At 37.3% G+C, this 17,162-nt stretch overlaps 1 protein-coding gene across 1 annotated transcript in view; it reads left to right on the top strand.

Moving 5' to 3' along the window:
- Window positions 1-16,634, top strand: part of EIF2AK3 (eukaryotic translation initiation factor 2 alpha kinase 3) — a 76,080-nt gene extending 59,446 nt beyond the window's left edge. Inside the window, exons 14-17 of the mRNA XM_055240977.2 lie at window positions 2,523-2,690; window positions 10,918-11,019; window positions 14,398-14,460; window positions 15,442-16,634. Coding sequence (XP_055096952.1) covers window positions 2,523-2,690; window positions 10,918-11,019; window positions 14,398-14,460; window positions 15,442-15,642 — 534 coding nt within the window. The 3' untranslated portion in view covers window positions 15,643-16,634. The remainder of the gene's footprint in view (window positions 1-2,522; window positions 2,691-10,917; window positions 11,020-14,397; window positions 14,461-15,441) is intronic.
- Window positions 16,635-17,162: the final 528 nt, after the last annotated feature.

Genomic DNA, 17,162 nt, shown 5'->3' with positions numbered 1-17,162 from the left:
CGGTTTACAGGAGACCACACACCCCTAATTTGAGAGAATACTAGCATTTAGGTTTGAATATAGTAAACACTTACCACTAGGTGGGAAACAACTAGCTGAAATACACATCCTTCTTGTACTTAACACTTGCTGTACACACAAATGCCAACTTGAAAGACAATGAATCATGTTTTCACTAGTAATGAATATTCTTCTGCTAATTTTATAATGTAAATGAGATATTGGTAAATATCCATTTAATGCTACAATGTTGTCTAAAGATTTTTCTGTAATTGTCTATGCACCAGAAAAATTGCAAGAAGAAAGTTAATATTCCTGTTAGTTTTTCTAGAAATCAGAAAGGTTTATTCCTTTCTAAATAGAAGACAATTCCTTTTAAAGATTTCTAGTGTGCCCCCCAACCAAAAAAAAAAAAAAAAAAAAATGCCAAGATTTTTGTTCCTGGGTGAAAAAGCTGTACATTTTGCTACGTTCTGACCTAAATCTTTGAGCTCAATGTTAAACCTTCTAGGCCCTCTCCCCCTGTTATATTTTGGTCACATTTTTGTCTTCAGGACTTTGGCTCCTGCCTCTTCAGACTAACTTCTAGTCTTCTATTTTCTCCACTCTGAGCTTTTCTCAGTTCCTCTTGATATACACTGTTCTGACAGAAACCTGGTCCTTCCTCATTATTCTCATCACACCTGGATTATTTTTTCTGTGGTTTCTATGGGGTATGAACCATATCTGTTTCTTTTACCTGTTATAGTCTCAGTACAATGCCTGAATGTTCTAGATGGTCATACCATTTATTTTGAATTTTATTTTCTTTGCACTCAAAAGTGTTTATACTGGCTTAACTAGAAAAGGAAATCTGTTGGCCCACGTGGCTAAATTGTTGAGAATTCAGGTAAAGTTTTAGCTGAGATCAAGTGATTCAAGTGATTTAGCCAGAACCTGGTTTCTCTCCTCCCCATTTCTTGTTTCTATTTAAGTCTTTTGGAGTTGGTGGGGTAGAGGGTGGAGAGAAAAGTATTGCTTTTTCCCACTATTTATCAGAAGTTTTTATTCTACTTAAACCAAGGACACCTACCCATCCCCCAACAAGCCCGATCCCTAGCCAGGCAATGGGATTCTGTGGATTGGCTTAAGCAACTTGTAGAGCATGGATGCCTTCCACACTAACCATGGGGTTTTGCTGCACAGTCAGCAAGAAGGAAGTTCCCAAAGTAAAGTCAAGATACTTCTGGTGGAAGCACAGGGAGATAGATACTGGAGAGCCAAAAAGCTTGTCTATTATAGGGTTCAGTAAATAACAACTGCCATCAGATGTTGGGAGTTGGGAAGAAAGATGACATTTAATGCAGGATAGTCTATTATTGCTTCTGGTACAAAGTTATTTATTGGAGAGCTACAGATTATTACCATAGATCTTATACACAATAACTTCATGCTTCCAAGTCAAAATCGTTTAATGGTATTTTGGAGTTTGGGAATGCAATGTTATTTTCTGGCAGTATTTGAAACATGATGAAATTCAATTTCATGAGCTAAATGGCTTCCTTTTTCTTCATTTCAAGGGCTATGAATGGTGGTCATATTACCCGCAGAGTAGAGTAGACTCTGAGGGAAAGATGATGTATTTCATGTAGGGCACCTTGGGTTTCAGGAGCCCATGAGACCTCTGGTTAGATGTATTCAATAAACAGTGTCATATGAGTTCAGAACTCAGGGCAGAGATCTGGGAGTAGATGTAGTCTTGAGAACATAGAGGTTTTACAAGAGGCAGCATAGAGTAGTAGTGAAGAGCTCTTATCCCTTCTGATAATCTATATGGCCCTCTCAGACGCAAACCAAAAGATCAGTCTGTTTCATTCATTCACCAAATAGTAATTAGCTACCATAGAGCAAGAACTGGACTGAAATCTGGGCATGTGGCAGTGGATCACAAGGTTCTTTCCTCATAGAGCCAGACTGCTCAGGTTTGAATCCCTGCTCCACCACTTGCTAGCTGTGTAACCTTGGGCAATTTGTTTAACTTCTGGGCCTCACTTTCTATGTCTGTAAAATGGGGTTAGTACTCATCTAATGGGGTTGTAGTACACGAGTTAGTAGTAGTAGTAAACTGCTTTGAACAGTGCCTAGTAAATAGAACATTGCAGGTTCTATTTACAAGCTAGTTATTATTAGTTATAATTATTAAGGCTTTAAGTCATAAGTGTAGACTTGCCTGGGAAGAATATACAGAATAATAAGATTGAGGATTAAGTACCATGATCCCTAGGGAATGTGCATATCAAAGGGTTTAAGTAGATGTTCAATAAATACTAGCACTATTTGCTACCCTTCCCTTTTCTTGACTAGCAGTACTTCTCTGGCACAAAAAAATTGTCACTATTTTCCCATTAGCCCATTTTAAAAAGAAATATGCTTGAAAATATCTAGTTTATTGTATATTTTCTTTGTAGTCATTTAAATAATTCTCTTTACTTTTTCTCCTCCATGCACACCCACTGTACTTTTGTCTGTTGTATTCTTTCCAGCCATCCAACATATTCTTTACAATGGATGATGTGGTCAAGGTTGGAGACTTTGGGTTAGTGACTGCAATGGACCAGGATGAGGAAGAGCAGACGGTTCTGACCCCAATGCCAGCATACGCCAGACACACAGGACAAGTAGGGACCAAACTGTATATGAGCCCAGAGCAGGTGAGTTTTTCAGACTTTTACTTATTAGCACAGCAGCAGATGTACCTGATGAATCTCTTTCCATATTTTCACTAAAATACCCAGTAATCTAAAACCCAGGAAGTCTGGAAATTATGAAACCTGGCGGTAGTGTTCCAGTAGTGGAATAGTGACACAGCTAAGATGTAGTTTCCATAACCTGAATTAGGACTGGATTAAGAAAAATACAATGCATAAAATGCACTCACCCCCTGAACAAGCACCTGACAGCAACCAGGAATTTGGAAAGAGACTTTGAATGCCACCCTCCCAAACTTAACTCCAGTTTGCCTTGTGTAGACTATGTTGGAACTGTTTTCAGAGCCAGTTAGACCCAGAGGTACTATACTGAGCTGTCCTTTGTGGTCATTCATAGGCAACTTCCAGCATGTACCATAGTAGGAAATAGATGCACACAGGCCGCCAGGTGTTGCCTTGTGGGCTGCTTGGCCTTCACAGGAAAAGCACTGTAATCAGGGCAGGGACTGGAAGAGCAGGGGGAGCAGGGCATCCTGGAAGCATCAGGCGAGCATGCTCAGCCACCACCAGGCAAATGATCTTCACAAGCTTCTCTATGCTTAGAGCAGAGGGTCTCAGATGTCTTGGGCTCAGTACCTATTTACACTTGTAGAAATAACTGAGAACCCAAAAGGTTTTATTAACAAAATTTTATCTATCAATATTTGTTATATTAGAAGTTAAAAGAGAAATTTATAAAACTTTATTAACTCAATTAAATAACAGAACTAAACCTATCACATCTTGAGATATTTTTATGAAAAATAAGTATTTTCTAAAACAAAAAAAATTAGAGGCACCAATTCCCCCGCAAAAAAAAAAAAAATTAGAGTGACATTTGTTTACATTTTTGCCAGTCTCTTTAAAGCTGACTTATAAAACTGCTACATTCTTCTATCTGCTTTTGTGTTCAGTCTGTTGCAGTATGTTATTTTGGCTGAAGTACATGAAGAAATCTGGCCTCACACAGATATGTAGTTGGAAAAAAGAGCAATATTTCATTGCAAGTAATTGTAGATATTTTTCTTTGATAGTATATCAAAACTTAGTATTAGTTTCTTAAAAGTCATTTACACTGTGAAATCTAAAACCATTCATGAATATTTTGTACTCTGGTATTTTTAACATCCCTTGGTCCATTTTGTACTTTGAATGGATCTTTTTACCCATGCTTGACTTTATATTGTGCATTAGTCATTTGGAAACTATCGGTTCCCTAAGTTTGGCAACTATTCCAAAAGTCATCACAGTTCATTATGTAATATAAAAAGTCACTTTGGTTAATACAACCACCAATCTCACCAGAAAAGGCTTTACGTACATATTAGGAGGCTATCAAATTCCCACTGGGAGATTCAAATCTTCCAAAATTTTAATTTTCACTTAAAAGCTCAACTTTTATCGTTGGCAACAAATACTGTTAGTTTTCTTTGAAATGCCATTCTCACATTGTTCATCTTTTTTTTCTCTTTTAAAAAAACAATGTATCTTTTTTTTTTGAGATGGGGTCTTGCTGTGTTACCCAGACTGGTTTTGAACTTCTGGCCGCAAGCAATCCTTGAACCTCAGCCTCCCAAAGTGCTGGGATCACAGGCGAAAGCCACCATGCCCGGTCTCATTGTTCATCTTTAAGAAACTGTCCCTCGGCCAGTCGCAGTGGCTCATACCTATAATCCCAGCACTTTGAGAGGCCGAGGCAGGCAGATTACCTGAGGCCAGGAGTTCAAGACCAGCATGGCCAACATGGTGAAACCCCGTCTCTAGTAAAAATACAGAAATTAGCTGGGCATGGTAACGCACACCTATAGTCCCAGCTACTCAGGAGGCTGAGGGATGAGAATTGCTTGAACTCGGGAGGCAGAGGTTGCAGTAAGCTGAGATTGCACCACTGCAATTCAGCCTGGGTGACAGAGCAAGACTCCATCTCAAAAAAAAAAAAAAGAAAAAAGAAAAAGAAACTATCTGTCAGGTATCCAAGTCTCAATAACTGTAGGTTGTCTACCAATTATTCTTTCAAATCAAATGGTGTTGTATGAAAAGAGCAGCTAGTGCATATTTTAACTCAAATAATGGCACAAGTGCTAATGATACTCACAAGCTAATCTATGCTTACATCAGCAGGTCTCAACTTCTTAAAATTAGTTTGTTTTTTAAATTGACTCATAATTGTACATATTTATGGGGTACATACTGTCATTTTAATATATACACTATTTAGTGATTGGATCAGGGTAATTAGCATATCCAAGGTATCACACTTGGAGACAACTATTGTACTTTGGTATGGAGCATAAAGGTTTTTATGAATATTTTCCATTTTGTCAGATCATTAAAAAGGTGTATATTTAAAGGTTGAGATTTAATAAATTAATCATTTTTACTGCTAGGACATTTTAAGTGAAATGTTTTTTGGTTTTGCCTGTGAGCACATGGTGCTGAAGAATGTAATTGCTACTGGTACCACTTGGCACTGCTCACTTGATTCATGCTTAGGTTCTGTCGGTGCAAATGTCAATACAGGGAAAAATTATATCTTAGTATTATTATGAAAATAGTCTTGACCTTGCATACCTCTTTAAAGGGTGTTAGGGTCCCCAGGAATCCATGGACCATACTTCAAGAACCACTGGATTTGATTATCTTTGAAAGATTATATCAGAGACCAGTAACAGGAACTGCCTTTGAGGAGGTCAACTTTGTTTTACTGTCATAGAGCATCCTTTTGAAGTGTTTGCATTGTTTACATTAGTCAAGTGTTTCTTTTTTACAATGCGAATTTTTATTTTGTATTTCATCTTTGAAGGAGGTTGCAGTGAGCCAAGATCCTGCTACTGCACTCCAGCCTGGGCAACAGAGTGAGACTCTGTCTCAAAAAAAAGAAAAAAGAAATCAAGCATTTTTACATATTAAGAGTCAAAAAAGTATCTTAAATGAAAAAAACAAAATGCAGAAATGTGTAGACCTTTTGTGTAAAGGAGGAAAAGATAGATATACATTTGCTTATGTTTACGTAAAAAAACTCTGGATTGATGTGTAAGAAACAAATGGCTATGGGGGCAGTGGCAGAGGGGAAGTGACTGGTGGGGCTAGGCCAGTGAGGGACAGAGTGAGAGGGAAATTTTACTGTTCTTTTTGAGCCATGGGAATGTGTTACCTATTAAAAGTTAATTTGAGATGAGAAACATATAAAAATTGTCAATAGACATCAAACCCAATGAACGATATGTGCCAATGGTTCTTGTGAATATTGATACCAAAATGAGAATAAAATCCAAAATGTATTCCTAGTAAAAGACAGACAATTTTAAGTATGCTTATCATTATAAGCTGAGTTTGTGATTCCTATATTAAATTAACAAAGATCAGGGAATGGACGACGGTAAGAACATGGAAAATAAAGATGGGAGTAGGGATTTGTACTTGGTGTAGCTAAATTTGGCAAATAGAATAATAAAACAATATTTCTACCTCTATATTACTACAGACAACAAATACAAACTGCAGCAAAGGGAAAGGATGTGGAAATACAAGTGATGCTAAAGCCAAATATTAGTTATGACAACAAATAAATAGATGTGTTTAAATATCCCCACGAAAGGGAAACTGCAGATTGGATTATAATGTAAAAAAAAAAAAAAGGTTAGAAAGGGAAGCTAGGTAAAAAATATACTAGGCTTTATATATAGTTGCTATTTGAACATTGATGAATAAATTATAATTATATATACTTTCATTTTGAACTTCTAGGCCACAAAGAAATATCACAGATATTGTAAATGCCTTTTTATGATTATAGTACATTAAAAGAAGGGTATAGTGGTTTATAAATTGACTTTTATAATTTTGTCTGTTTTTATTTTTGCTTTTGCTTCTGTTTTGCTGGCTGGAAATTTTATTATTTTATTTTTTTGAGACAGGGTCTTACTTTGCCACCCAGGCTGGAGTATAGTCTTGTGATCTTGGCTCACTGTAGCGTCTGCCTCCTGGGCTCAAGTGATCCTCCCACCTCAGCCTTCCAAGTAGCTGGGATTACAGGTCCACACCACCATGCTGAGATAATTTTTTTGTTTTTTGTGGAGACGAGGTCTCACTATGTTGCCTAGGCTGGTCTTGAACTCTTGGGATCAAGCAATCCTCCTGCCTTGGCCTCCAAAAGTGCTGGGATTACAGGCGTGACAGCCACTGTGCCTGGCCAACTGGAAATTTTAAAACCCTCCTAAATAACTATCAGGTCAATAGATGATGGGTTGATAAGTGCAGCAAACCACCATGGCACACGTTTACCTATGTAACAAACCTGCACAGCCTACACATGTAACCTGGAACTTAAAAAAAACAAAGATTTTTAAAAAATAACTATCAGGTCAATAATGAAGTAAAAATACTCATACAAAGTATTAAGAAAATGATGAAAGAAGTTGGGCACCGTGGCTTGAGCCTATAATCTCAGCTACTCAGGAGGGTGAGGTGAGAGCATCACCATGGTTGTTTCTAATAGTTTAAAATAAAGATAATCCTCTCTAGCATAGATACCTACTTAAGGGGGGAAAATCACAAATAAATTTAGAAATTAGAAGAGATACAGAAGAGATTTTTATTTATAAGAGACTTTCATATATAGTCAATTGGTTGCAACCAAAAGTATCCAAACTGGCTTATGTAGAAAAATAAATAAAATAAATCTATTGGCCCTGGTAATTGAATCATCCTGCTGAAATTATCTGGCCAAGGCCTGGTGAAAGGAAAAATTAAAACTATGAAATATCAAGATACTATAAATACATATTTCTATCTGTAGGAAAAAAGACTAGAAGAGCCATAAAATATCAACAGTCATTGCTTCTGAGTAGTGGGAGTTTGAATGAATTTTAATCTATTTTGGACTTTTCTGTATGTTCCAATTTTTCTACACAGTCATATAACAGAATTGATATTAAAAACAGTTTTGGTTGGGCATGGTGGCTCATGCCTGTAATCCCAGCACTTTGGGACGGGTGGATTGCTTGAGCTTCAGAGTTCAAGACCAGCCTGGGCAACATGGCGAAACCCCATCTCTACAAAAAATACAAAAATTAGCTGGGCATGGTGGTGTATGCCTGTGGTCCCAGCTACTTGAGAGACTGAAGTAGAAAGGATCGCTTGAGGCTGGGAGGTGGAGGTTGCAGTGAGCCAAGGTCATGCCACTGTGCTCCAGCCTGGGTGACAGAGTGAAACCCCTTTAAAAAAAAAAAAAAAAAAAGGTTTTTTTGGCCAGGCATGGTGGCTGACACCTGTAATCCCAGCACTTTGGGAAGCCAAAGCGGGCAGACCATCTGAGGTCAGGAGTTCGAGACCAGCCTGGCCAACGTGGTGAAACTCCATCTCTACTGAAAATATAAAAATTAGCTGGGCATGATGGCAGGCACCTGTAATCCCAGCTACTCGGGAGGCTGAGGCAGGAGAATTGCTTGAACCCAGGAGGGGGAGGTTGCAGTGAGCCGAGATCTTCCCATTGCACTCCAGCCTGGGCAACAAGAACAAAACTCCGTCTCAAAAAAAAAAAAAAAAGTTTTTAATTGTGTTTTTAAAAATTTATTATTATTTAAGGGGCTGGAAATAATATTTTTACACTTTAAATATTGTGAAAACAAAAGGAATTCTATCTGGATGCTTATTAATGAAGGCTCATGACTTGGGAAGCCCCTTCCACCCAGCCCTATTTAAAAGAGATGCTTCTCCCTTCACTCCCTGCCAGGGTCCATCCCATTACACTAGTTTCTTTTTACAGCATTTTTTAACTCTTTGAGATTCTTTTTTCTTTCCCTGTAAAATATAAACTATCGGTATAGGGACTTAGCTTGTCTCTCTTTCTACTCTTAACACCTGAAACAACACCTAGAATGTGGCATAGTTTCATTAAGTGTTTGGCGGATGAGTGAAGGTGAGTGCTAGTGAAGAGATGAACACCAGGTAGTCCTGGCCACCCCATACACACTTCTGTGCTGACTGTAGTGTGGCTTGTGGCTGCTGTGTGTGTGTGTCTTGGAAATGGGTTGCCATTTGAGAAAGGAAGAGGTTGATGACAACTGAAGCTATATTTGGTATTGTTGAAAATACTAGAAAAGTAGGATAGCTGTAGAAATTTTATGGCAATGTATAGTGGTTAAAATTTGGTAGTTAAAAATGGACAGTCTTAATTATCTTCTTAATCCTCTTTAAATGTAGAAACTGTCACTTTATAAAGTGCTCCTTACAAAGTCGCTCAAAATAGTTTGGCTGTATGAATTGTACAATCTTACCCAAGCCTTAGAAGCAATACTTAAACATTGTTTTAAAATTATTTATTATTAGAACTCTCTTAATTTTCTCATCCTTGAAATAAATGAGCAGGACCCATGGTTACTTTATTCTTGGTTGTAATTACAAAGAAACACAGGTTAAGTTATAGATTTGCACAGCGATTAAACAATTCAAAGGATATATTCTACCTCCTAATTCCTTATTTTTTAGATATTTTGTAAATATAACTTTTCATGCATTCATGAGGGTACATTTCTTTTTTTAAATATATTTAATGATGTTAGAAACAATAGATAAATTTAATAACACATTATATATCAATCTGTCCTCTAGGGAATACAGAAAGTATAGGGACATATAACAAAAAAGTAAAAATCACTTACCGAAAATATCTCTAAGACATTAACAGCAGTTATTTCATTTTCTGTCTCTCTCTGTGTGTATATCTATATATATGTATTTACACCTTACTTTAGAAAATAAAATTGGAATTCTACTCTAACAAACATTTTGGATACAATATTAAAATATAAGCATTTCCCATATTATTAAATATTCTTAGAAAATATTTCCAGCTGCATAGTATTCAACATTCATTTGGGACATTTTAATTACTTGTAAATTTTGCTATTAGGAATATCACTTGGGTAACTATCCCCGTACCCAAATGTCTGTACACATTTCCATCTGCCCTAGGGTGGGTAAAATTAGATGGGATCATTAAGCAGGAGTAAACATTCATTTCCAGGTTGCTTCTTATAAATTTGTGTTTATTTATATTCTCCAAATAGTGTGTGAGGGTGTCCTTTTCAGTTCCCCTATAAGATTTGTTTTTGCACATTTTTTTTTTTTTAACACTGCCAAAACCCCAGGGATAAGAAGTGAGACAGGGTTCAGATTGCTACAGTCTTTTGGAAGGAAAGAGGATGATGCCACTGATGTGGTCACTGAAGCTTTCCATCTGCTCTTCTATAAGCACAGAGGCAGGTAGGCTGTGCAGAAGGCCAGGGAGACAGATGCCAAGTACAGTTTAGAGGGGAAGTTGTGAAGGGATCATAAACCTTGGCAACTGCCCTGTGGCCACCTCTACTTCCCAGTTAAGAAATACTGGTATGGAGCATTTCCAAAGTTCCCTTCTTTGGCTATTTCTCAAATGTCAAGTTATATCCCTAAAGAAATTTTCACAAATAAAGGGTTTCTTCTGAGTCACCAAAAGGTCAATTTTAATTTAAATAATGCTTTCTTTAATCGAGTAGTTCTGTTGTGATTCATTTGTTCATTTTAACAACTAAGTATTTATTGAGGGCCTTCTCTATACTTAGCCCCAGTGCTGGACGATAGCAACACAAAAGAAGCATTTCCCTTCCTCCAGGACTTGATAATCTACTTGTGAAGAAAAAGAAATATACACATGAAAAATACAACCAAGAATGCAAAGTATCCATAATTAAGTGCCCTAATGAAGGCTAACTACAGTTGATTAGTGGTTTGGAGTAACGAAGATTTTCTCATAAAAATGGGTTAGGACTAAGATGATTAGAAATGAGAGATTTGCTTTAGATAGCGTTCCCTTTGAAAAACCTCACCTCAGGGGTAGTCAAGCAGATTTTGCTGGCTCCCACAAACTTTTTTAGCATGGCAAGTCTCCAGGTTTCTGAGGGGCCTGTTTTACTGATGCATATCTCAGAGCTATACCTGGGCTTTCCTTCTGTAATGCTGAGTAGTTTAATTACTCTTGGTGTAGTAGTGAAGAAAAGAGACTTGGGAGATTAACTCTTTGCTAACATTTTTACACATGTACTTGCATTTAAACCAAGAAGTGACTAAGTAAACTTTGGGATTCAATAATGCTGTAATATCAACTGTACTGTCTCTATGTTAATTTTTAAATTTTCTTTATATGGGATTTCAGATTCATGGAAACAGCTATTCTCATAAAGTGGACATCTTTTCTTTAGGCCTGATTCTATTTGAATTGCTGTACCCATTCAGCACTCAGATGGAGAGAGTCAGGGTAAGTACCCTCCCTACTCAAAAAAAAAGGTTCAAACAGAAAATAATCTAACATTTTTTCAAAGACTTGATTGTTCTTAATACCAGCAGACTGGTTAACTAAAAGTGAAAGAGGTGTTGTGAGTAATACAGGGAGGGAGTTCTAGACTATTTGCTTCCATTTAAAGTTCAGTCTTCAAAAACTTGTTTGGTTGGATTGTTTGTTCTTAGTTTTTGCTTAAATTCATCATAATTTAACAATGTTTTGCACTAAGTAAGTTTGTAATATGTAAAAATCTAGGGGAACCACAAGGTAATGGGGGCCACACACTCATATATTTAAAAGCTGGCAGATTATGCACAATTAGGTTTTTTTCTTCTCAAAATAAACCATGACCACAGCCTTTAAAGCAGATAGTACTGAAAGTCTTTTTTTTTCAAGACAAGGTCTTGCTCTGTCACTCAGGCTGGAGTGCAGTGGTGTGATCACAGCTCACTGCAGCCTCAACCTCTTGGGCTCAAGCCATCTTCCCATCTCAGTCTCCCCAGTAGCTGGGACCACAGGCACATGCCACCATGCCTGGCTAATTTTATTTTATTCATTTTGTAAAAATGGACTCTGCCTATGTTGCCCAGGCTGGTCTCAAACTCCTGGGCTCAAGTGATCCTCCTGCCTTGGCCTCCCAAAGTGCTGGGATTATAGGGATGACTGAAAGTCATTTTAAAGTAGCCCTCTGGGCTGGGCGCGGTGGCTCACGCCTGTAATCCCAGCACTTTGGGAGGCTGAGGCAGGCGGATCACAAGGTCAGGAGATCAAGACCATCCTGGCTAACACGGTGAAACCCCATCTCTACTAAAAATACAAAAAATTAGCCAAGTGTGGTGGCGGATGCCTGTAGTCCTAGCTACTCGGGAGGCTGAGGCAGGAGAATGGCATGAACCAGGGAGGCGGAGCTTGCAGTGAGCCAAGATTGCGCCACTGCACTCCAGCAGCCTGGGCAACAGAGCGAGACTCCGTCTCAAAAAAAAAAAAAAAAAAAAAAGTAGCCCTCTGGGCCTGGCATGGTGGCTCACACCTCTAATCCCAACACTTTGGGAGGCTCAAGCAGGAAGATCACTTGAGGCCAGGAGTTCAAGACCAGCCTGGGCAACATAGTAAGACCCCCATCTCTACAAAAAATTTAAAAATTAGCAAGGCATGGTAGCACATGCCTTGGGAGGCTAAGGCAGGAAGATCACTTGAGCCCAGGAGTTCGAGGTGGTTACATTACAGTAAGCTATCATTGTGCCACTGCACTCCAGCCTGGGCGACACAGCAAGACCTTGTCTCTGAAGGTGAATAAAGTGGGCCTCTGTCACATTCTTCTCTATCTTTCATAAGTAGCTACCCTCACCTCTTCTAGTTGTTGTCCCTGGTACTTACCTCCATATTTTCAAAGTTTAGGCTCTTGTCACTATTTCTTATTTTATCAGTTTTAGATCTTACTTATTGATCTCTGGCCATGGTAGAAGAGGATGTAGTTCTCACATAGAGCGAAATGACTCATACCCTCTCACTGAAAGAACCTACCAAATGTTCTGTATAACAAATGAAAAAAAAAAAAAAAAAGAAAAAAACAGTCAAAATAAATTTCAGAACACCAGAAATAAAGGCCCTAAAAGCTTCCAGAAAGGAAAATAAAACAGGTCTAAGCTAAGTAAAGGATCAAGAATCAGATAGCATCAAAATTATATAGTTATAAATGCCTCAGAGAACACTATCAGGAAAGTGAAAAGACAAGGTGGACGCAGTAGCACATGCCTGTAGTCCCAGCTATGTGGGAAGCTTGAGGCAAGAGGAGTTCCTTGAGACCAGGAGTTCACGGCTACAGTAAGCTATGATTATTCCTGCAAATAGCCTGGGCAACATGAGACCCTATCTCTAAATTAATTAATTAAATAAAATAGAAAGTGAAAAGGCAGCTCACAGAATGGGAGAAAATATTTGTAAATCCTATATCTGAAAAGTGTCTAGAATTCAGAATATATAAAGAACTATTACAACTCAACAAAAAGACAACTCATTTTAAAAAGGGGCAAAGCAATAGACCTTTCTCCAAAGAGGATAAACAAATGGCCAATAAGCATGTGAAAAGATGCCCAACATCGTTAGGCACTAGGGAAGTGCAAACCAAAACCACAATGAGATACCACTCAGCACAATATCGGGTATCTGTAATAAAAAAAAAAAAAGAAAAGAAAAGAAAAGAAAATAGCAAGTGTTGGCTAGGATTTGGAGAAATTAGAACCCTCATACCTTGCTGGTGGAATGTAAAATGGTGCAGTTGCTTTGGAAAACAGTCTAGGAGTTCCTTAAACAGTTAAACATAGGATTACCATAGGATCCAGTAATTCTGCTCCTAGGTATATACTCAAGGGAAATGAAAACATAGACAAAAACTTGTATACAACTGTTTATATGAGGATTATTTCTAATATCCAAAAGTAGAAACCACCCAAATGCTCATCAACTGATGAATGGGAAAACAAAGTGTGGTATTTTATACGATGGAAAGTATTCAACCATTACAAGGAAGGAAATACTAATATGTGCCGCAACGTAGATGAATCTTGAAAACATGCTGAGTGAAAAAAGCCAGACACAAAAGTCTACTTTTGTATGATTCAGTTTTTATGAAATATTCAGAATAGGCAACTCCATAGAAACAAAGATTTCCAGTATTTTCTTTGTGCTTTAATATGGCCCTTTCTCTCTCTCTCTCCCTCCCCTCCTTCCTCCACACATACATATATACACATATATGTAAATGTATACACACACACACACATACACACATATATAGTCATCTTGGTATCCACAGGGGATTGGTTCCAGAACTCCCTGTGGATACCAAATCTGCAGATGCTCAAGTCCCTTATATAAAATGGTGTAATATTTGTATAGAACCTACATATATTCTCCTGTGTATTTTAAATCTTCTGTAAATTACAGTACCTAACATAATGTAAATTCTATGTAAATAAGTATTATAGTGTATTGCTGAGGGAATAATGACAAGAAAAAAAATCTGTATCTGTCCAGTACAGATGCAACCACCTATTTTTAAATTTTTAAAATATTTTCATTCTGTGGTTGGTTGAATCCTTGGATGTGGAATCTGTGGATGTGGAAGACCAACTGTATATACGTATATATTTCTCCTATATTTTGAGGATATTTGATGGAGTGTACATCTGTGCTCAGGAAACATATATGTAGTTATTAAATCAGGAAAAGCTATTGATAAATTTTCCATTTGATAAATGTACAACCTCTTAGTCATTTTGTTAGAGTATCAAAAAATATTTTCACTTCGTATGTCAAAATAAACTTAATAAGTAATACTTTTTTTCTTTTTAGACCTTAACTGATGTAAGAAATCTCAAATTTCCACCGTTATTTACTCAGAAATATCCTTGTGAGGTATGTGTAATTCTCATCTTTTATCTTCTTTAGAATCATCTTTAGAACGTAAGCGGTCATTAGCAGTTGACTCAGTTTCCCTGTTTTACAGATGAGGAAGCCAAAGGTCTAGAGAGGAAAGAGACCTGCTCCTAAGAGCTCAGAATTTGTTAAAACCAAACACTGGAGCTGGGGCCTGGCTCCTTCAGCCTAATGTCCAGTGTTCCACACTGTAGCACCTGTGAAATTTATATATTGATAAATCTTGAATTTCCTTAAGTAATTAAGTTGAAGTGAGTTAGTATGTGTTCATTTTCAAATCGGAAAAAGTCAAAATTTATCTTTCAGTATTATAATGAAGGGTTGCATTAAAAAATGGACTTTATAACAATATATTAATACCTACATATACTTAAATTTGTTTTACTAAAAATTGTCATCATGTATTTTGTAAACTTGATGAATCTATGCCCAGGGTGGCTCATAAGAGTGCATGTTATGTTCAGAGATATGTTTAAAAACCAAGAAAAGGTGTTGGTTGCTGATCTCTGCCATAATTTTTTCTCATTAAAATTTTTATTGAGATAATTGTAGATTTACATGCAATTGTAAGATGATTTTTGAAAATCATATTATATCTGTGTTTCAAGGGTGTGATTAAATAATCCTTTATAATGTGTTAGAAAATCAAATTACCCAAAAATCGTCCATGTTTTTTTGGAATGAGGGTTGGCAAACTAGTGCCCACAGGTCAAATCCAGCCTGCCACCTATTTTTATAATAAAGTTTTATTGGAACACTGCCATGCCCATTAATTTACAATTGTCTCTGGCTGCTTTTGTGCATCGATGGCAGAGCTGAGTAGTTGTATCAGAGACTTGAAAACTCGAATAGGCTCAAAAACTTAAAATATATACAGAAAAATTTTGCCAGCACTGATTTTAAAAACTGTACAGTGATCAAACCTGGCCGTTTTATCACAAAACAATTTTTATATTTCAGTATGTGATGGTTCAAGACATGCTCTCTCCATCCCCCATGGAACGACCTGAAGCTACAAACATCATTGAAAATGCTGTATTTGAGGACTTGGACTTTCCAGGAAAAACAGTGCTGAGACAGAGGTCTCGCTCCTTGAGTTCATCGGGAACAAAACATTCAAGACAGTCCAACAACTCCCATAGCCCTTTGCCAAGCAATTAGCCTTAAGTTGTGCTAGCAACCCTAATAGGTGACACAGATAATAGCCTACTTCTTAGAACATGCCTGTCCAAAATTGCAGACTTGAAAAGTTTGTTCTTTGCTCAATTTTCTTGTGGACTACTTTTTTTATATCAAATTTAAGCTGGATTTGGGGGCATAACCTAATGAGCCAACTCTTGAGTTTTGCTGTACGTAAGGAAAGGGCTATCTTTGTTCTTTGTTAGTCTCTTGAAACTGGCTGCTGGCCAAGCTTTATAGCCCTCACCATTTGCCTAAGGAGGTAGCAGCAATCCCTAAAATATATATAATGAGAACTAAAATGGATATATTTTTATAATACAGAAGAAGGAAAGTCCCCCATGTGGTAACTGTATTGTTCTAGAAATATGCTTTCTAGAGATATGATGATTTTGAAACTGATTTCTAGAAAAAGCTGACTCCATTTTTGTCCCTGGTGGGTAAATTAGGAATCTGCACTATTTTGGAGGACAAGTAGCACAAACTGTATAACGGTTTATGTCTGTAGTTTTACAGTCCTATTTGTAGCATTCAGTAGCTTTATTCCTTAGATGGTTCTAGGGTGGGTTTACAGCTTTTTGTACTTTTACCTCCAATAAAGGGAAAATGAAGCTTTTTGTGTAAATTGGTTGAAAGGTCTAGTTTTGGGAGGAAAAAAGCCGTAGTAAGAAATGGATCATATATATTACAACTAACTTCTTCAACTATGGACTTTTTAAGCCTAATGAAATCTTAAGTGTCTTATATGTAATCCTGTAGGTTGGTACTTCCCCCAAACTGATTATAGGTAACAGTTTAATCATCTAACTTGCTAACATGTTTTTATTTTTCACTGTAAATATGTTTATGTTTTATTTATAAAAATTCTGAAATCAATCCATTTGGGTTGGTGGTGTACAGAACACACTTAAGTGTGTTAACTATTGTGACTTCTTTCAAGTCTAAATGATTTAATAAAACTTTTTTTAAATTAAGTATGGTTGACTCTTATTTTGAGGAGTTAGTCCCAAAATGGTAGATTTTCTAATTTACAAAATGGAATCATAGATCTAGAGTCATAAACCTATCCTCAAGAAAACTTATTCCTAACCCATTTCAGACAGGTATCTTTTTCATCATCATTTCCCAAAGACTTGGCAGGCCCTTTCCGAATTCACAAGATCCATCATTGACAGACATTTGCTCAGCGCTGACCCTGTGCCAAGGACTGGAAATATAGAGAGGACTTTCCACTAAAGGGAGAGCTCTCAGAGAAAAGGGCTGTGGTGATGCTAGTTGTATTGATACTGAGGTGTATCTGACATATATCACATGGAGGCATGTGGGCGCGCTGGGCTGATAGCGCATGAACCAGCTAGACACAACCTAGAAAGGTCAAAATGCATAGCATCTCCATCTTACAAACAAATAATGTCTGCCACACAAGGTTATGAGCAACTTGTAAGCTGGAAAAACACTTCCCGGATCTTTGTGGCTCACTCGCAGCAGTGCTGCTCAAACCA

Source organism: Symphalangus syndactylus, chromosome 14 (genome assembly GCF_028878055.3).
Source record: "Symphalangus syndactylus isolate Jambi chromosome 14, NHGRI_mSymSyn1-v2.1_pri, whole genome shotgun sequence".
In the NCBI taxonomy this organism is placed as follows: Eukaryota; Metazoa; Chordata; class Mammalia; order Primates; family Hylobatidae; genus Symphalangus; species Symphalangus syndactylus.
Note: the sequence above shows the minus strand (reverse complement) of the source record. Positions and strands in the feature narration are given on the sequence as shown.